A 21,014-nucleotide genomic window follows, 5' to 3' on the forward strand; every position below is an offset into this window, starting at 1 on the left:
GTGCTAAAAGAAAAGAACTATCAACCCCAAATTCTATATCCAGCAAAAATGCCCTTCAGGAATGAAAGTGAAATAAAGATCTTTTCAGATAAAGGAAAACTGAGAGAATTTGTTGCCAGCAGATCTAAAAAAATTACTAAAGGAAGTTTTCCAGACAGTAGGGACATTATACGAGAAGGAAACTTGAAACATTAGGAAGGAAGAGGAACAGAAATGGTAAATGTCCACATGAATACAGTAGACCATTGTTCTCTTAATGAATTCTTTGAAATATGTTTGGTTTCAGCAAAAAGTATAAGGTTGTATGGGGTTTTCAGCACATGTGGATGTAATACGTATGACAAATAAAACACGAAGGAGGAGGGGATATGATGGAAAAGTTTCTGCATTCCACTTGAAGTGCTAAAATATTGATACTAATTAGATTGTGAAAAATATATATTGTAAATCTCAGATCAACCACTAAACTACACATAGAGAGAGTGAAAAACACAGTATGTTAAAACAGAATTCTCCAAAGGTCCAAGAACTGAAATCAAGACAGGAAAGAGGAAATAGAAGAAGGAAAAATAGAAAACAAATAAGATGGTAGGCCCAAAGTGAAAGATACCAATAATTTACCTTCATGTAAATTGTGTGAGCATACCAGTTGTGTGTCTGAATGCTCAGTCCTGACAGATTGCTGTCTAAAAGAAATTCACTTCGGGCTTCCCTGGTGGCGCAGTGGTTGAGAGTCCGCCTGCCGATGCAGGGGACGCGGGTTCGTGCCCTGGTCCGGGAAGATCCCACATGCCGTGGAGCGGCTGGGCCCTGAGCCATGGCCGCTGAGCCTGCACATCCGGAGCCTGTGCTCCACAATGGGAGAGGCCACAACAGTGAGAGGCCTGTGTACCGCACAAAAAAAAAAAAAAAAAAAAAAAAAAATTCACTTCAAATATAAAGTAGGCATGGATGGAAAAAGATAACACCACCATGAAAACATTAGCCAAAATGAAGATGGGGTAGATAGATTAGTATCAGAAAAAGTAGACTTCAGAGCAAAGAAAATTACCAGGGATAAGGTAAGGCAATTACCAGTGAAGACATAATGCTATTAAATGAGTGTGTACCTAATAAAAGACCTGCAAAACTACATGGTACAAAACCTGACAGATCTGAAACAGGTAGACAAATCCATAGTTACAACTGAAGTGTCAGCACCCCCTTTGTAATTGGTAGAACTATTGACAGAATTAGCCAGGACATAGAAGAACCTACCGTCAGTGAGCCAGGCTAACGGACATTTAGAGAACGCTCCACCCTCCAACAAGAGCACAACACACATTCTTTTCAAGCACACGTGGATGGCCACCAAGATAGACCGTAACCTGCGTTATAAAAGAAACTAAATCGGAAAGGATTAAAATTACACAAAATACGTTCTCTACCCACAATGAAATTACACTAAAACAGTGACAGAAAGATAACAAGAACATCTCCCCAAACTTGGAAATTAAACGAGCAACATGCTTCTAAATATGTTTTGGAACAATAACGATGTCACAAGGAAAATGAGAAAATATTTTGAACTGAACAGAAACACAGTCTATCAAAGTTTGTGGGGTGCAGTGCTTAGAAGGAAATTTATAGCATTAAACCAGTCAGATTAGTAAAGAAAAAAGTTCTCCAATCTAATTTTCTACCTTAAGAAACTGTAAAAGGAGCAAATAAACCCAAAGCAAGCAAAAGGAAGAAAATAATACACATAAGAACAGAAATCACTGAAATTGAAAGCAGAAAAATTAATAGTCAGTGAAACCAAAAGCTGGTTCTTGGAAATTATCAACAAAATCAAATGCTAACAAAACTGACAGAAAGAGAGGAGAACCAAATTATCAGTAAGAGGAATGAAAAAAGGAGATACTACTATAGACCCTGAAGAAATTAAAAGGATAATAAGAGAATGTTATGAATAACTCTATGTACGTAAGTTTGATAACTTAGATGGAATGGTCCATTTCCTTGAAAATCACAAATCACCAAAACTCACCCAGGATGCCATAGATAACCCAAGTTGTCCTGTAATTATTAATGAAATGGAAATTTTAGTTAAAAGCCTCCCGCAAAAGAAACCTCCAAGCCCAGAGGGGGTTTCATTGATGAGTTCTCCTGCATATTTGAAGAAAAATAACACCAATTTTCAAAGAGGAAGGACTGACTCATAATATGAAGCCAGTATTACCCTGATAGCAAAACCAGACAAGGACAGTACAAAAGAAGCACATTGGAGGCCAGTATCCCTTATGAAGACACACGGAGTCCTCAACACATTATCAGCAAATTGAATTCAGCAATACATTTAAACGTGGCATTTATCCAGGAGTGCAAAGCTGGTTTATTATTTGAAAATCAATCAGTGTAATCCACTATTTTAACAGTCTTGGGCAGATCTCACGCGTATTATCTCACTGTAGGAATCCAGTCTCAAAAGGTTACATATGTGCTGTATGATTTCATTTGTATGATATACTTGAAGAGATAAAGCTGCAGTGCCAGGAGTGAGTACTAAGGGAGAGCATGGACGAGGTTTTGGGGAGGATGGAACTGTCCTGTATCTTGATTGTGATGGCTATAAGACAGCGTGTTTTAATAGTCATAGAACTTACACACCAAAAAGCTAACTATATGTTAATTTAAAAAATAAAACTAACATGAATGAATGAATCTATCAAGCAGTTAGGGTACTTTTGACCCAGCATTTCCACTTCTAGGAATTTATCTTACAGATGAGTTACTGCGTAGGTAAACTGACGGTTTTATAAGGGTATTGATTGCAAAAGATTGGAAGATTACAAAAAAGATTGATTAGAAAAGACCGGAAGCCATCTAAATGCCTGGCAGTAGGGGATTGGTTAAATTCCTAAATGCAATGCAGTGCATACCTTAAAAAAGCAAGCTGAATAACCATTAGTGTGCTCTGTATGCATGAGATACATGCATATGCTCGTAAGTGCGGATACTGTATCAGGGAGGCCCCTTAGGAAACTGATAATAATAGCATTGCTTTGGAGAGGCGAATGAACTGGGGGAGGAGGGAGACCTACTTTCACTGTTTACCCTTTGATACCTTTTGGATTTTATTTTATGTGCACGTCTACTCTAAAAAAAGTTTTTAAAAAGTATGCAGAATGGTAGATGAAAAAGTGTTAAGGAATTTGGGCAAAGGACCACAAGACGAAACAAGAGCCTAATGGATACCCCAAACTACAGCTCACAAATTCCCATGTAGCTGGTAGAGGCACACTACAAATTTGACACTGAGCTTCCTAGTGGTAGGGCAAAGAGGGCAACTTTACCCAGTGAGTGGTGATCCAGAGGAGAAAGCTGAGCCTGTTCTGGAAGGTTTGGCTTGTCCAGGTGGTAGGTGGCACGCGTGTACAGGACCAGGACCTTTTGGGTGAGGGTGAGTCTATCAGGAAATCACCTCATAAAATGTCTAATTGCTATTAATTTTGGATTTTAGAGAGGCAGCAAGTTAATTACGTATCAGATTTCTACATGATGCCTTTCTGGAAGAGAAAGAAAAGGGGGAGATAGAAGAAAGGGAAATGGCAGCGTGGTCATTTAATTTGAACTTTGTTTTTATTCTATGGGTAGATTGTCTCCTACTGTTGTCGTGGCAACAGTTAGTTGATCTGAGGAGTATAACTCTCTTACCTCAGATGCCTTTAATAATATAAACTGAAATTCTAGTGCATAGTGCTTCTTAAGGTTTGCTTGTTTTTCCTAATGTGGACACTTCCCCGTCAGTCTGAGAGGGCAGCATTCAGAGCACACTTTCAGTCTTACCGCTGTGGCTCCCAGGAAGAGACAGGAGTTCAGAGAACAGGAAATGGACAGATCTTTACTGGGACCACTAACAGTGCTGGGGTCAGAGGGGTCTCAGGCTTGGGAAGGCAGGGGGCCTGGGAAGGACTCTAACTTTGGGATCACAGAGCCCCTTGTCTGTGTCCTGATTCTGTCACTCATAGTCAGTTGTGTGACTTTAGGCTGCCGACTTGACTTTGCCTCTCTGACCTTTGGTCTCCTCCTCTGCAAAGATAATGCCCATCTTGCCTGTGCTCATGAAGGTTCAGTAGGATGAAGTGTGGGTGTTCCTGGGGCAGTGGTTGGTGTCCAGTGGGAGCTCAGTAAAGGTCAGTGGTTTCTCTCGTTCTGGTCTTACATCATGGCTACATCTTTACTCCTCTGAGTGGATAAAAACAAAAACTTTGCTGTTGCTCAGGCGTGTTCAGTGTGTTTGGGAACTTGCTGTTGCCAAAATCAGTCTTGGATTCCATCTGAAATGGCTTAAAATTTGTTTTTTTTTTTCAAATTATAAAAAATAGTTCATGAAAAAATACCTGTAAAATACCCAAATGATGGAGGTGGGCAGAATCAAATGGGAAAGCCTCTTCACCCGAGACTCCACAGCCCCTTCCTGGTTGTAGTCTCTGACCGTTTAGTGCCCACCCTCCCAGGCCTTTCTCTGAGCCAGATTACGTTTGTGTACGTTTCACTCACATGCATACGTTTGTGAGAGAGTTGTGCAGCTTCTCTCTGGTGTGTACACGATCGGTTCTCAGGAGACCCGCCCAGCACTGACCTTGAAGGTGCTGTGGCCGGGGCTCTTTGGAAGCGACCGTCCGTGTTCTGAATCCACTTTCTGACTGACTCTGGGCTCAGGCGATAGTGTCTGCAGTTGGGTGGCCTGTTGAATAAGCTGAACCAGAAAAGCACGTTTCCTGGAAGTAGCTGAATCGAGGCAGCTTCCTAGGAAGGCCTGGGGAGGTGGCCCTTGGGAGCTTTCACGTGCTTTTGCCCTTCCCCGAGCAATTTAATGTGTTGATATGAAAATACTGACAGCCAAAGAAAACTGCTTTTTTCACATTGATCTAATTCCCGATGGAAGGTTGAGATTTTAAAGTATTAGATAAGCTCTAAACACTGTTGGATCAGCAGGGGAGACGCTCCTTGGGTCTTTGCCAGGCCCGGCTGGCTTGTCTTGGGCTGTGGTGCGTGGTGCAGGGCCCAGAGCACAGCTGGCCTTCCCAAGGAGGCGTCATCGGCAAGCGCCCGCCTAGACTTGGAGAAACCTCAGATTTGAGAAGAGCAAGGCTGTTAACCTTGCTTTCCTTTGAGTTAAGTTTCCTCTAAACTCCCCTTTAAGTTGCTTGTCTAAGTTGGACTCAGAATATTACTTAACATCTTGTCAGCGTGTGGAAGCACTTTGGGTGGAGTCTTCTCTTTGGTGCTGGAAACTCCGTGATATCCCTAATTAATAGGCAAGTGTTGCATTTGTTCCTTGATCTTATGCCTGTGTCTGGTAGTTAACAAGGCCTTAGGGCCACAAAGGGAACACTATTTGGGGATCCTAGTTCAGAGGCAGTGCATTAGGGGAGTTGATAGGAAGAGGCCCTGGAGCCAGACTGCCTGGGTTTAAATCCCACCCTGCATCTGACCAGCTGTTTACTTAACTGGGGAAGTTACTCAGAGCCTTAGTTGCTGCATCTAGGGAGAAGAGGGGGGTAGGGGAGATGATGGTGATAGTACCTATATTCGTTTCCTGTTGCTCCTGTAATAAGTTACCACCAACTTGGTGGCTTAAAACAATTCAGATTTATTCTCCTATAGTTTGGGGGTCAGAAGTCTGAAATGAGTCTTCCAGATTAAAATCAAAGTTTTGGCAGGGCTGGTCTTTTTAGGAGCTCCAGGAGAGAATCTGTTCTTTCTTTTCCAGATTCTATAAGCTGCTGGCATTCCTTGGCTTGTGGCCAAGGAATTTCTGTTCCCATCAACACACTGCCTTCCCCTTCTATAGTCACATCTCCCTCTGCTTCCATCTTTTTTTTTTTTTTTAATAAATTTATTTATTTATTTTTGGCTCTGCTGGGTCATTGTTGCTGCTCATGGGCTTCCTTGAGTTGTGGCGAGCGGGGGCTGCTCTTCGTTGCGGCGCACAGGCTTCTCGTCATGGTGGCTTCTCTTGTTGCGGAGCACGGGCTCTAGGTGCGCAGGCTTCAGCAGTTGTGGTGCGTGGGCTTCAGTAGTTGCGGCTCGCGGGCTCTAGAGCACAGCCTCAGTAGTTGTGGGCTTAGTTGCTCCGCGGCATGTGGGATCTTCCCGGATCAGGGCTCGAACCCATGTCCCCTGCATTGGCAGGCGGATTCTTAACCACTGCTCCACCAGGGAAGTCCCTGCTTCCATCTTTTAAGGACACTTGTGGTTATTTTGGGCTCACCCAGATAATCTCCCCATCTCAAGGTCCATAACATTAATTCCATCTGCAAAGTCACTTGTGCCATGTAAGGTAACAGTCACAGGTCCCAGGGATTAAGACATGGGCATGTTTGGGGGCCGTCACTCAGCGTAGCACAGTACTTACCTCATGGGATTGTTAGGGTTGAATGAGACTCATCGGGTCCTAGCTCAGATGCTCCCTCCTAGGTGGTGTCTTCTAAGAAGTTTTCCCTGACCACCCCGTCTGAAGAACCACCCACTGTCACCCCATCCGTTGTCACTCTGTCACAGAACTCTCAGGTATTTTCTGCACAGCCCATGAAACCTAGGACCAGACCTTGTTTGGTTCTCACTTTATCTCCAGGGCCCAGAATAGGAAGTACCTAGCTTTAGTGAATGGTTAATACAGGTTTGTTAAATGGATGGATGTCAAAATTTCAAAACATTCCACTTTGTAGACTTTCTTCTTATCTCTATGACAACAGAGACATTTCCCCATATCATTAAATATTCTTCCATGATCTTGTTTTTACTCACTAAGTAATGGCCTTTGTGTAGCTGTATCATGGTTCACTTAACCAGTCTCCCAGGTTGAAGTCGTTCCTTCAGTGACCTTTTTTTTTTTTAATAGATTTATTTTATTTATGTATTTATTTGGCTGTGTTGGGTCTTCATTTCTGTGCGAGGGCTTTCTCTAGTTGCGGCGAGTGGGGTCCACTCTTCATTGCGGTGCGTGGGCCTCTCACTGTCGCGGCCTCTCTTGTTGCAGAGCACAGGCTCCAGATGCGCAGGCTCAGTAGTTGTGGCTCACGGGCCCAGTTGCTCCACGGCATGTGGGATCTTCCCAGACCAAGGCTCGAACCCATGTCCCCTGCATTGGCAGGCAGATTCTCAACCACTGCGCCACCAGGGAAGCCCTTCAGTGACCTTTTGATCCTGTGAAACCTGGTGGTCTAGCAAGGTTGGGTTTGTCAGCCTGTCTCTTAGGATGATGCATCAAACAATTCACCCAGTCTTCCCTCCTTGATCTCAAAGGATAGAGACAACAATGTTGTAGGTTAATCAATAAGCAAGTAAATCCAGTGTGCTGGTGGAGATACAGGAAGCAGGGGGATGAGTGCTGGTTAACTCAAAAACTTAAGGAGGAAGAATTCTTTTCAGGTGGATTAAGATAGAAGTCACATCTAATGCCAGATTGAGATAGAGAAAAAGCCTCTGTTAACGTCTTATTTTTGCTTTAAGTTTCAAAATTCAGTAAAAGTCAACCTGTCATCACATGGTATAATAGTTAAACCTTTCTGAATGGTACCCAGTTCCGAAATATGTGATAGAAACTGTTGGTAAAGTAACCTGCAGGTTACAGCCTGTCAGAGGAGATAAGCAGTGTGCTTTGGAAGCACATCTTAATGTGTATTTAACACATGCTTAATGCGTCTGTCTCATATTTACATTTAGTGAGCCTGTGGGCCCCAGTTGGCTGATGTCTACAGTATGCATAGCACTACGTGTTGGTAGGAGGCGTGGAGGGGCTGAGAACCCACGCCTCGCTGTGAGAAGGACGCCAGCTCTCTTCCAGTTGCAGGAATTATTTCTGGAAAGTCACCAGTAACTCCTCAGGCCAGGTCAGCTGCCTCCTGGGGCTCCTGGAGCCCTCAGATTTCTCTCAGTCATAGGACTGAGCACCCGTATAGTGTGGTAATTGTCTGTTTGCTGGTCTGTGAGGGACTTGAGGGCAGGGACCTTGTTCATCTTTATTCTTAAGGCCAAGCACCATAAGTGCTTATCGGACGGGTGCAATGAAGGATGGAACAGTGATGCTGAGTGTCTCCTCTGTGCCATGTACTTTGTTAGCAATCAGCGCGGAGAAGACTACAGTAAGACCCCGCCCTCGGAGGTTTCACAGTCTCTTGAGGGAAATAAATATTAATCAGAGAGTCATGTAATTACAAGTTGTGATTAAGTGCTATGAGAAAACAGAACCTGATGCTAGGAGAGAGAGGAACCAGGGCCTTGCTGTAGTTTACATGGTAGGGCAGGAAGTGTTTCTGTGGGGATGTGTATTTAAGATGAGATCTAAAGGATTGGTCATCAGTCTTCTTACTGGTTTATTCCCCTTGTGAAGAAAAATTTCAAACCTGGAGAAGGGTTCAAGGAATAATTTAATGATGAACAGCCATATATCCTCCACTTAGATTGAACAGTCGTTGACATTTTTCCATATTCACTTATTGTGCCTCTTTCTAGTTTTAAAAAATGGAATCATTTGAAAGTAAGTTGCAGATATCATGACATCTTATCCATAAATACATCAGCATTCATTCAGCTCTCTACACAACCACGAAGGTGTTATCAGGCTTAAGAAAATTATCAGTTAATTTCCATAATAGCATCTTACCATGACCATGTTCAGACCATGTTCGTGACCAGATCATGTTCTGCTTTCTCTAGTTACACCAAACTGTTCTTCATGAACCAGCCTCCAGTCAGGTTTGTGTATTGCCTTTAGTTATTTGTCACTTTATTCTCTTAAAACAGTTACTCTACCATTCTTTCATGACATTTACCTTTTTTTTTTTTTGAATGATCTTGTTAGTTAAAGGTTCATCTAACACATTGAGGAGATGCATTAAATCAGTTAAATGAACCAGTAAGATGGTAAAATTGATTCCAAAGGCATTTGAGGAACTAGGTATTTATAGACATAAAACCAAAAGAGTTAGAATAAGGTTGCTACATTAGATTAAGAAAACATCATCTTCAGAGTTATCTATTCTATTGGACATAAATCCGCAAGTTAATATGTCACTTCACAGTGTCTGGGCTCTAATAGAGTAGTAAGTAGCACAGGCACATTCTCCTAGAGAATTAAATAAACCTCAGGCAGGCATATTAAAAACGCCCAGGTAGGGGCTTCCCTGGTGGCGCAGTGGTTGAGAGTCCGCCTGCCGATGCAGGGGACGCGGGTTCGTGCCTCGGTCCGGGAAGATCCCACAGGCTGCGGAGCGGCTGGGCCCGTGAGCCATGGCCGCTGAGCCTGTGCGTCCGGAGCCTGTGCTCCGCAACGGGAGAGGCCACAGCAGTGAGAGGCCCACGTACCGCAAAAAAAAAAAAAAAATCCCAGGTATAAATGGAAAAGACACCTCTCCTCCATGCTTTTGTCTTATTTCCAAATTTTGAATAATTTTTTTATAACAAGGCTTTCCCTAATCATTCCAGCCAGAATCAGCCTCTCCAGTTTTATCCTATTACTTTTAAAAAATGGCTTTATTGTGGTATAATTTTTATACCATAGAATTCACTCATTGTACATGTTCATGACTTTTAATAAACTTATGCAGCTATGCAACTGTCACAGCAATCCGGTTTTAGAATATTTTCACCCCTCGACAAAGTCCCCTCACGCCTGTTTGCAGTGGATCTCCGCTTCCGCCTCCAGCTCCAAGCAAACGTCAATTAGCTTTCTCTCTAGAGAAGGAAATTTCATATAAATGGAATCATGCACATTACCTTTTGTCTGGCATCTTTTCACTAAGCACAATGTCCCTGAGGCTCACCCATGTGGTGTCCATGTGGTAGCGTGTATCAGTGCCCTTTTCATTGTTGCGTCAGTGCTGTTTATGCATTCCTCACTTAATGGGTTTTTGGAATTTTTTTTGGTGTTGGGCTCTTATGAATAATGCTGCTGTGAACATTTGCAGGCAAGTCTTTTTGTGGGTGTATTTCTTATTTCTCTTGGGTAGGTTCCTAGGAGTGCGGTAGGTGTATATTGAACTACGTAAGAAACTGACAGATTGTTTTCAAAAATGGCTGCAACTGCTAGTGACTTATGAAAATTCCAGATTCTCCACATTCTCGCCATCACCTGTCATTGTCTGTCTTCTCGATTATAGCTTGATGGACATTGTAGGCTCCTTCTGAGTGAAGAAGTTTCTGGTGGCAACTTGGTAATGCTATCATCCAGAAAATCAGCTGCGGAAAGCGTGGTACCATGGTCTGAGGACTTGTGAGTTCCCTTCCGGAAGGAGAGTCTGTGTTGTCTCAAGCCCAGTTTGTTCAGCACTTGGACATTGGACCTATGGGCTGACCAGAAATAATTTTGACCTTATGCAGATTTTAAAGACTTAAAACATTGAGGTATGCTCTCCAAACAGTGGAATGCTGCCGTCCGAAGTGTACTCTTCAGTTAGTTGTGATGAATGTTTATCAAGACGATACTTCTGGCACCCCCCTGGGGATATGTTCTGCCCCTTCCCAGTCAGTCCCCGAGAAGCAGTCACTAGGCAGATTTCCATCACTAGGTGTTCCTGCTTGCACCCTGACGCTCTGATTGAACTGATCTTACTGTGGAAAGCATTTGATCCGCAGTAGCGTATAAAGAAGAGAATAAAATGGCTCATAGTCACTCCACTACCCAGAGGTTACTAGTGTGACTATTCTTATGTAGTGCCTTCCGGTAATGTACTTGTGTCATTTTTTAGAAAATCTCACAAAGCAGAGCTTTGGCGTACGTTGTTTGGCGTGTCACCGCTTCCTTTTTGGAGTGTACGTTTTCCAGCGTGATATTTGTGTGCTGAGGACGCAGCCTAACTCGCTTGGCGCGAGCATTTAGGCCCGGTTTGTATCGCGGGCGGACAGCCCGCGTCTGGACTCCCCGCCTGCGTGGGCACGTCCGGTGTCTGGAGGGCGCCGCGCGACCTTCCCTACCTGGGCGGCCAGAGGAGGAACCCCTTGGGACTTGGGGGACCCGGGTCCTCCCCCAGCCCCGCCCGACGCCCAGGGTCCCGGCGAGCCAGGCCTGACGCGCCGAAACCGAGCCGCGGATCGGCTGCGCGGCATCTGCGCGCGATTGAGCGGCCTGCCGCCCCCGCCCGGCCGCCGGAGCCGCCGCCCGAGGTCCCGCCGCGGAGCCCCGCTTGCTCGCTCGTTCGCCCGCTCACTCGGGCATGGAGCCGCCGGCCGCGCGCCTCTGAGCCCCGCGGCGTTCATGGTGAGTGGGGCCGGGGCCCCGCCCGCGCCCCTCCGGGGGTCTGCCCGCCCGTCACCGGCCGGAGGCCCCAGCGTGGGTGCGCCCGTGTGCATGTGTGTGTGTTACACGCATCTGTTCCAACGAGCTGAAGCTTGCATGTGGCCGCGGTGATGCGCCTTCCTCCCCCCTGCCATTCTTTGTCTGTGATTCCATGTAATTTCCTCACAGCGTTGAGTTTTAATGGGTACAGTGGGGGACTGTAGGAGAGAGAGCCAGCGCGTCCTAATTCTTACCACCCAGAGGGGGATCGCACCCTGTGTTCAGACTGAGGTCAGTCCAGGCCAGGCACCCCTCTTAGAGGCCTGAATGGCATTCATTGCCCGTGATCCTGGGGGCAAGAAGCCTTTGTACGGAGCTCAGGCTGTACCCCGTTTGCTCAGGGTCCGAGTAAGGTGGTCAGATCGTAGCAGTAACCAAGCTTGTTAAAACCCACAGTTCAGTTTTAACACATTTCATTCACCAGTCCACAGGTGAACTTCTGTGTTCTACATGTTTTGTTAGTAACATGACAATTAGAAAGGCCCCCTGAGAGTTGCTGTCCCAAATGCCAACATTTCTGGTAACCTAGAGGATGCTTTCTGGGAAAAAGACTGTGGTAAGAAGAGAAAAGAGTTGAAGTCTGAGGAGCCCTTCAGAGGATTCCGGAGGGTCCTTCTTACTGTGAGGTCAGCCTCATTGGTCACCAGTACTGTTGTCTTGGAAGTCCCAGCATTTGTAAGACCTGTTCAGGCCACTCTTAACCACTAAAAATGGCAAAATAGAACAGATCTCGTCCCAGATTGTGAGACAACACCCCTCTCCCCCCAAAAGTTGCTTGTTATAAATGGCAAAGTGTGACGCCAGCTGCAGTGTTCTGGGCTCTTTACTTTCATCTACTCTTCACAACCTTATTAAGCACCACTCTTAGCGGGAAGTGTTGTGAAAAGTAATTCTGCGGCAAAATAATGACAGTAATACTCCCTGTCATTTTGAGGCACCTGCTATGGCCATGTGTCTTTCGTTAATTCATTCTCATTTAATAGGTGGGGAAGCAGGCTTGGAGGGGCGAAGGAACATGCCCAAGGTCACGCTGCCGTTGGTGATGATCTGGAGGTGATGGTTCAGACCCAGGCCTGCCGCCAACTCACAGTGCTTCCTCTGCAGGGTCCTCAGCCGGTGCCCACAGGGTTGCTGTACTCTCTGTCCCTCACGCTGGTTTCACGTCAGTCTGTTCATAGGTGCCACGTGGTGACCTGCTATGCTTTATTCCAGACGTACCTCTAAAACCCCCTCGTTATTTTAAAAGGCTAATCTTGATGCTATACCAGTTGAGTCCAAGGCTTAAGCACAGGTTTTAACTGATGAGCCTCTCTCCTTGTAACTAACATAGATTTCCAGGAAGCTAGGGGGCTTCTGTTACCATGTTTGGGCGTAATTGGCTGTCTTTTACAGCACTCTTCCAGTTCTGTGCGTAGCAGTGACACCCCTCTTGTCATCCTACCAGGAGCACTTTCTTTACTGTTTGAGGATCTTGATCTTCTCCTCTTACACAGATGTCTGTCGAGGTAGACACTTTTTTCTTTCTTCTTCAACTGGCAGATTATAACTTTATTTAGGAGTCTAATAGCCCCGTCCTTATCTCCAGCACTGTTCAGATCATGCACATGATGCAGACCTCGCCATTGGATGTATCGAATGGGCTCATCACACCTCACACTGTTTACTTTCGGGCTCTACCCCAGTCTAGCTCTTCCTTTCTCTCTCTCGCTTGGTCTTGGCTTGTCCCGTCAGCTCTGGGAAGCTTGTTGTTGAGACCATGAAGTCTAGAACAGAACTTGGACCCGGCGTCATTCCCCACGTAGAGCGCTCGTGCTCACCCACAGAGAAGCCTGTTCGCCGTCATCTCCTGGCTGCTGCCTGTGCTGTCGGGCCGCCCCTCCCTCACGGCTTCCAGCCCAGCTCTCCCCTGTCCTTTGTCCATTGAGATGGTGCCCTTTATGAGCTGTTTTCTTTTATTCTCTCCAGCCACAGGTGTCCTGTCCTTGGGGCTCCCACATTTTTTATCATCTGCTCTGGTTTCATAGCCTCTGCTGGCATCGTACTGCCCCTGCTAGAGTGAGTGAGCCCTTCAAGGTGGGGTCTGCAGGTCTGCTAAAGTGCCAGGCCCCTTCACAAATGAGCTCCTGGCCCCTGTGTGGAGTTGAGGCTCTGCTCGGCTGCCCTGGTGTACTGCTTTCTTCCTGAACCTTCGCTGCATTATCAGACCACAGCCGCACTTAGCCCCCAGTTGGGTGCAGTAGGCTTTGTTTGCTGCTGTCTCTCTGGTGTTGGTCTTACCTTCCCAGCAGGATACAAGCACCACTCTGGGCAGGGACTGTGACCTCTTCTAAATTAGTGACTTGTAAACTTTTTATTCTGACACAACACCCCACCCCCATCCCCGGGTTAGAAAATTTAGGTTGAGACTCATTTCTCTCAAGAAGGCATAGCTGTAAGTAGGTACAGAACTGAAACAAACTGTCCTTACTATGTGCACTCTGTATTTTTGTGTTGTTTGATTTAAAAAAAATACTGTCGTGACCAGTAAAACTGATTTGCCACTAGAACTTTGCAGAACCCTGTTCTAAATTCCCTCTAGGGTTATGCGGCGTGTTGGAATCTGTAGTGGTTCCTTGAATGGATGGTTTATACTGATGAGCCTGCAGGACTTCTGATGAGCACAGCAATGAATGGTATTGTTACTTGGTTTAAACCAAGAGACTTCAACTTGATCCCATAAGGGACCCAAGAGGAGAAGAAACTTCGGAACGATGAGTTGCACCGGGGCTGGGCTGACCCCACCATTTGCCTGGCCCACAGAAAGGGCTCATACTTTATGGGCAGCCGTTGAATGTTTGTCTCGTGATCCCATCATCACAGGAGTCTTCACAGTTGCTACCGTTTTATAGCCGAGAGAGAAGCAAGATGATTTGCCCCAGATCAGAGCCAGGACTTAGATTTAGAACTCCGTCTTTTCGCTTCCGAAGCCCTAGCTCTTGCCATATCACATGCTGACCTCAGTGTTGGTAACTCACAGCTGAAAGTTGTTTGTCCTGAGAGTGAATCGTCCCCTTTCTTGTTCCTGAAGTTGGTTTGTCTGGCTTGGAAGATGAGCTTACTGTCGACCCCTCTAGGTAGCAGTGTGAGAACTACATGTGGAGTAGGATCTGTTAACAATTTCCAAAGCCATTCGTATTCTGAAATGCCATTTAGAATTTTGAAAAGGCTTTCCCTGGGATTTCAAGTATGGACAGGCCAGGCCTCCTGTTTTTTAAATCATGCGGGGCTCTGTGTGGTTCAAACATAAGTATTTGACTTGCATCTGCACTTAATTCACTATTACAGGTTTGTGTCATAGTTGAAAGCTTCATTTAGACTGAATATAAATGATTAAACTGGATCATGCATTCTAGCGAGTGGCAGTCTGCGGTGAGCAGTGCAGGGGCAGAGCCAGGGTGCTGGCCTCTGGTCCAGCTCCTCCAGCCCCAGCCCGGCCTCCACCTTATGGCAGCTCCTCTCTCGGGATTGTGGGGAGCTAGTGTGAAGGGCAAGTTGAGCCAATTCCGTGTGTGTAAAGTGCTTGGCCCGTTGCGACTGTGCTGCTTGTTACCGTTTGTGATGGAGCCTCCGAGCTCTAACTGAAGAGACTGATTTTTTTAAAATCACAAGTCAAGGCATTTAATTAACTTTACAACGCGTCTTCGTACCTGTGCTCTTTGCAGACCTCGCAGGGCTCCTTGATTGTTGTTTGGCCATAGAGCATTTTTTCTGCCTTATACAGTTTCAAGCCCGAGGAGAAAAAGGGTCATGGCAGACGGCAGCCAGGGCCAGCCTTTACGGAGCACTTCCTCTGCACCCAGAGGCTTGTGCGGACTGCTTCACAAGCCTCTGCCACTCCTTAGACAGCCCTCTCTGCTAGGTGCTGTTTCCCTTTTTGCAGATGTGGAAATGAGGTGCAGGGATTCTAAGCTGTGCTTTGCCGGGGGTCACAGCTAGTTCCTGGTGGATCTGAATTTGCTCCCAGGCCCATCTGGCCCCGAAGACCACACTTAACTCGAGTAGGACCTGGCCTTTTCCCTCCAGAACTGCACACCTGTTTGTTGAGTATATCCACACGAGAGGTTGGGCCTGTGCAGAGTGGCGGAGTGGGGAGTCCTGCAGGCCCGGCTCCTTGCTGGCTATGGACTTGGGGGCAAGTCACTTCACTCTGAACCTCAGTGGCCCTACCTGTCAAATGCGGTGACACTTGCCATAGAGATCGTTATGGAGATAAAGTTAAACTATGTGTAAAGCACACAAAGCCAGTGGAGGTGGGCATCCGCATGCTGGGGCATCTGCCTTCGGGGCTCAGCGCCTTTGGCCTTGGCATAGAGCTCACTAGACCCGCATCAGCAAGTAAGTAGCACCTTGCAGGGCGTTCGCTAACAATTCTTGTTAATATGCAGCGTGCCTCAGGATCTTTCTCAGCACACAACTTCTGGTAGATTTCCTATAAAATACAAGATTTTACATTGGGTACGTATGTAGAATCTGATGGCTGCATAGGATCCTTCAGATGGCTGTTTAATAGCTTGTGAAGTTGCAGCTGAGTGCTTGGCACATGGAGGTGCTCAGATGTTTGAATGGATGACAGAGTGAGTCCATTTTCTCCGCTTTGGGTGAGTGGAGGTCGTTCTAGATTTTAATGGAACCATTTTACACCGGGATAAACAGTGTTAAGACATCTAACCTTGTACATCCAGATGTACAGAAACTGCCCCACCCACCTGTTTCTTGGTGCACACGCGTCTCATAGCCTGTGGGTTTTGAGGAAAAAATTTTTTCTTTTAACTTTTTAGAAGCCTCTGTAGGCTTTCCTGGCTGAGAGAATAATTGCTTGCCAAATAATTTTACCAGTAACACCCCGCTTGACAACTAGTGTTAATAAAATTCATTTAGCAATTCATCACTTTCCACTCCTGATACTGCTTCTATTGTATCGGGAGTGGTTATTTAAATCTTAGTTTAATCTACTGGGTTGTTTGTCCTGTCTTCCCAGTTAGGTTGCCTTCCCTTAAGGGAGGGTCCTGAGAGCCTTGTCTATAATAGGCAACAAGAGAACACTGTTTTTTTATTTTTACAGAGGGCTAAGGGTACACATGCACAGGCACGCATACACACACAGTTGCAGAAACTGGACTCTTTGGCACAGATTACTTGGCTCTCCTGAACTCTGCTGGTTGGGTGTTTGGAATGTGGGTCACCAGGTGTGACTGAGGTTTTGTGGTTGCAGCTCATAGGACGAATTAATGACCTGGAAGTGTGGAGGCCGCTCGTAGATTTCCAGGGCATGGCACAATTATTCGTGTAACAGCTTGCAGTGATGGCTTCGCACAAAGACGTTAAAGAATTTCTTTCTTGACGTTTCTGCTTTAAGAAAATGAAACAGCTTTCATCACCTTCAAGCAAAAGATTTTTAATTTTTAAGCCCATCCTCATTTCAGGAAAGGTTTGAAAGGCAAACAAAAATAGATAAAATGCTGTGGGGTAAAAGGAAATGCATTAGAAATTTAGGGTGGGAGTGGGAGATGAAGCCAGGGGTGGGCGTCAGATGAATGCTAGAATTGGCTATCACTCTGACTCTGAGCTTCCCTGTGACCACTGCAATAATCAGTTCAAATTTACGGTGTCCAGAAGACAGAATACCCACCCCTTACCCAGAAGCAGCCTAGGAGACCCGAGTCGATGTTTGCGGGCCCTTAGAGGAGCAGCTGGGATGATGAGATCCTTAGCGACTTCCCTACCAGTATGGGAAGCCCACAGTCCCCATAAAGTGATGGCCTGAACTGCAGAGCTAAACCCCTTTCATGGGCAGTTTTCCCTTCTAAAGAGCAAGAAATATTTTCAGTGTATCATCCTCAAAATCGACTTAAAGGACTTCACAACAAAACACCTTGCTTACTTTGAAAAGGGCTTCGTAATATCAGAATTGGCCGGGCCTGGAGTTATCCCTGGTTTCTTTGTCCTAGGAATATGAAGACAAGGCTGGACGACCTAGCAGGCCACCCTCTCCAAAGCAGAATGTGAGGAAGCATCTTGACTTTGAGCCTCTTTCCACCACCGCACTCATCCTGGAAGACAGACCAGCGTGAGTCTGAAGAAGAGTCTGTGGAGAGTTTGTTTTCAGGGATAAGTACATTTGCTAGTCACCTTTTCATTAGAAAAGGGGAAGAAAGATAAGCACGTCACTTACTAAAAATGCGGGGCCCCTCTTCATTCCCTCCACTAACGTGTATTCTATATGATAGCATGACTGATGTGGAAAACTTTCATTTAACGTAGAAGTTTTTGATCAGGATTTTCCATTCAGGTGATTTTTTACTTTAATTTAGCATTTCCAGATGCTTAAGTAGCTGTTTTTAGTTATAGACTGGCTTGTAACGGTAAGAAGCACCAGGAAGTATACTCGAAAGTGGGTGTTCTGGAGGCACCCCAGTATTGTAGAACAATTCCCGGACTAGCCTACTGGTTCTTTGGGATCTGCAGAAAACAGGCTGGGTGATCCCAGCAAGTTCCCTTCCCTTCTGGGCCTCTGGTTTCCATCCATCTGATGAGGAGAGATGGGTTTTGATGACGGGCTTGTAGATCGTGTTTGGAGACCTTAGTAAGGGAAAGGGATTGCTCCATTGTACCAGGCCATAGCTTATCTCTATTTAAGCATCGAGTTTCCATAGAACACTGTATTTGAATAGAAAGATTCCACAGCTTTTTCTCACTGTTGTGGCCTCTCCCGTTGCGGAGCACAGGCTCCGGACGCGCAGGCTCAGCGGCCATAGCTCACGGGCCCAGCTGCTCCGCGGCATGTGGGATCTTCCCGGACCGGGGCACAAACCCGTGTCCCCTGCATCGGCAGGCGGACTCTCAACCACTGCGCCACCAGGGAAGCCCGTCCACAGCTTTTAAGAAAAAGAGAGATTGTAAAACATTCGGCTAGGATCCCTAAGGTCCCTGCCAACCCTGACATTTAAAATTGATGAAGTCTGCAGAAGAAATGTGTCTTCTGATGTTAATTTTCGGTCCTTGGAAATTGTGGATGTGTGGGTAGATGGGGAGAGAAACCCTGAAATGGAGGATTCAGAAGGTAGGTAGAGATTATTGGTAGAAGCCGCCGCACTGTGAGGATCCGTCCTGTAATGCTGTCTAAAACATGAGCTGTGGGAAGTCGTGCCCTGTTCTCCTGCAGCAAAAACACTGTGATGTGCGCAGACAGCCAGACATTGCCGCCCTCCCAGTTTTCAAGGACCAGCAAATTCACCAGCACGTTTCTGAAAGAGAACATGCGTTTTATTTTTTTAACCGGGATTCAGAGTTGTATAGCACATTTAGTCGTTTAGAACTATTGTATGAATCGTGTGTGTGTGTGTGTGTGTGTGTGTATAAATGAGGTGAACCACATAGCTAGTATGAAACTTACTTAAAAAAACTGGCCAGGGAATATATTCATACATAGATGTATCAATAACATATGCCGTTAGGGTACTCTACTTCAAGGGTAACTGTTGACAATTATTGTATTCGTGCGATGTGGTCAAATCAGAGTTTCTCTGGAGACTGGGTTGAAAAAAACACCCCAAGATTAAGTGTTTATCTCCATTGGAGTTATGGTTAATTGCTATTTTCTTCTTTCTGCTAATCTTTAGACTCCAAGTTTTTAAAAATGAGCTTATTTTAATACTTTTGTAAAAAAATATTTTTAGTTTATGAAAGAGCTGCGTCTTTATCATCTAACAAATGTGGTTTTGGTCTTTGAGCTTTTCATTTGTTAGTAAATGATGCTTCAAGTTTCTCTTATTCAGTATTTAAAATGGTGAAAAATCATTTCTTTTCTATCAAGAAATCTCCCGGCGAAGCCAGCTGAAGAAGCTCAGAAACACAGGCAACAGTATGAAGAAATGGTGGTTCAGGCCAAAAAACGAGGTAATGGAGCTCACATGTGTTTGGTTATGTAAGTCAGCACAAGATTTTGTGTCTTTGTGGATATTTTCTCTTTACCTGATGGAGCTGTAGAACCTGAACTTTGGTGAATGCTTTATTTAATATTTTGAGATTTATAATTTTCATCAAAAACGTATGTTTCTACTAACTACTTATTCCTGGTTACTTCATTCAAGATAATAGCACTTTGAATTTACACAAGGAAAGAGACTGTGTAGGATGAAAGTACTAGGCTGGAGAAAGCTTTAGCCAGTGATGCTGGAGAGGCAGATCTCTTTCTGTCTGTGGGCTCAGTTTTCCTTATTTACAAGAAGATGTGATGGGATTTGACAAAGTGCCTTGTGACACCTAAAAACCCTATGATTCTTAGATGTTTAAAAAGTATGTATAGTAAAACGTGGTCTGTCTGTACAATGGAATATTATTCAGCCTTAAAAAGGAATGAAATTCTGACACACACTTAACATGAAGCTTGAAGACATTATTCTAAGTGATATAAGCCAGACACAAAAGGACAAATGCTGTGTGCTTCCACTTATATGAGGTATCTAGAAGAGTCAGATTCATAGAGACAGAAAGTAGAGTGGAGGTTGCCGGGGGCTGGGGAGCAGGGCGGGGTGTGTTTGTCGGGGGTTGAGAAGTTAGTGTTTCGTGGGGAGAGAGTTCCAGTTCTGGAGATGGACGGTGGTGATGGTTGCGTAACAATGTGAAATGTACTTCACGCCACTGGGTGTACACTTAAAAGGGTAAATTTTATGTTTTGTGTATTTTACCACAAAAAATGTATATATAAATGAAAATGCATGGTATTTCTCAGAGTTGCTGTTATACCCTAAGAGTTATTCTTAAGCTGTGAGAAGTGAAGTTGCAGGTTCCATTGGAAAGGGTGAGGCGAGCACAGAGAGGCTTCTGGTGTGTCTGTTCCTGTTCGGTCTTTTGACTGGGGCTGTAGTTTCATGGGTTTGTCTATTTTGTGATAATTTCGTTAGGTTCTTATTTGTACACTTTTCTGTTTATATGTTATACTGTATTACGTTACAGAAAAGCTTACTAAAAGGTGGATAACGCCTAAGCTTTCTAAACTCCGTAAGGTGTGAAATGAGTCTCGGAAGAGGTCAGGTCTCAGTGCTCTACTTCACTGCCCTCTTCCTGGTGTTTTTGCAGCCTGGCTCTTTGAGAAAAGTCACCTAGCTTGAAATCAGTGGATATCAGTTAATAGATGTTTCCTTCTTTTAACTGTGATTTCTAGAGCTGAAAGAAGCCCAGAGGAGAAAAAAGCAGCTGGAAGAAAGATGCAGATTAGAAGAAAGTATTGGAAATGCTGTCCTCACTTGGAATAATGAGATTTTGCCTAACTGGGAAACAATGTAAGCTCTCTAGACGCTACACTTCTTTGCAGAATTCAGGGGAAGCAGCTGTATTAATTGTAGCTCCTCTCACAGCCCCTGATGAAATTATCTGATAAGTTTAAGTTGCACAGAGTCTCCTTCCTCTGCCTTGGTTCAGCCCTTGTCGTTTCTCACCTGGTACTGTGACAGCTCCCCTCCCACCCCTTCCACTTGTCTTCTGCTCAGCAGCCAGAGGGATCTTCTAAGGCACGAATCTGTGTCACTTCCATACTTTACATTTCAGTAACTTCCTGTGACTCTCGGTGTAAAATTGGAATTGCTTGGCTTAGCCGACAGGACCCTTCGTGGGACAGCACGTCCCTTTCTCTGTAGCCTCACCTTTCATCTCT

General features: G+C 45.2%; 1 protein-coding gene across 7 annotated transcripts in view; it reads left to right on the forward strand.

Annotated features, from left to right (window-relative positions):
• The window catches only part of TBC1D14 (TBC1 domain family member 14), a 103,953-nt gene that overhangs the window by 52,632 nt on the left and 30,307 nt on the right, over positions 1-21,014 (forward strand). For 5 of the 7 annotated variants that reach the window (XM_027103767.1, XM_027103764.1, XM_027103765.1 and 2 more), the window contains 3 exons: positions 17,311-17,429; positions 19,176-19,258; positions 20,526-20,643. In XM_027103767.1, coding sequence (XP_026959568.1) covers positions 17,311-17,429; positions 19,176-19,258; positions 20,526-20,643 — 320 coding nt within the window. Of the gene's footprint in view, positions 1-11,111; positions 11,246-17,310; positions 17,430-19,175; positions 19,259-20,525; positions 20,644-21,014 lie in introns of those variants that run through there. The other 2 variants (XM_027103770.1, XM_027103771.1) reach the window with 2 other exon arrangements.

Source organism: Aethalodelphis obliquidens, unplaced genomic scaffold, assembly GCF_003676395.1.
Source record: "Aethalodelphis obliquidens isolate GAN/ISIS:26980383/991018 unplaced genomic scaffold, ASM367639v1 scaffold6, whole genome shotgun sequence".
NCBI classification, from domain to species: domain Eukaryota; kingdom Metazoa; phylum Chordata; class Mammalia; order Artiodactyla; family Delphinidae; genus Aethalodelphis; species Aethalodelphis obliquidens.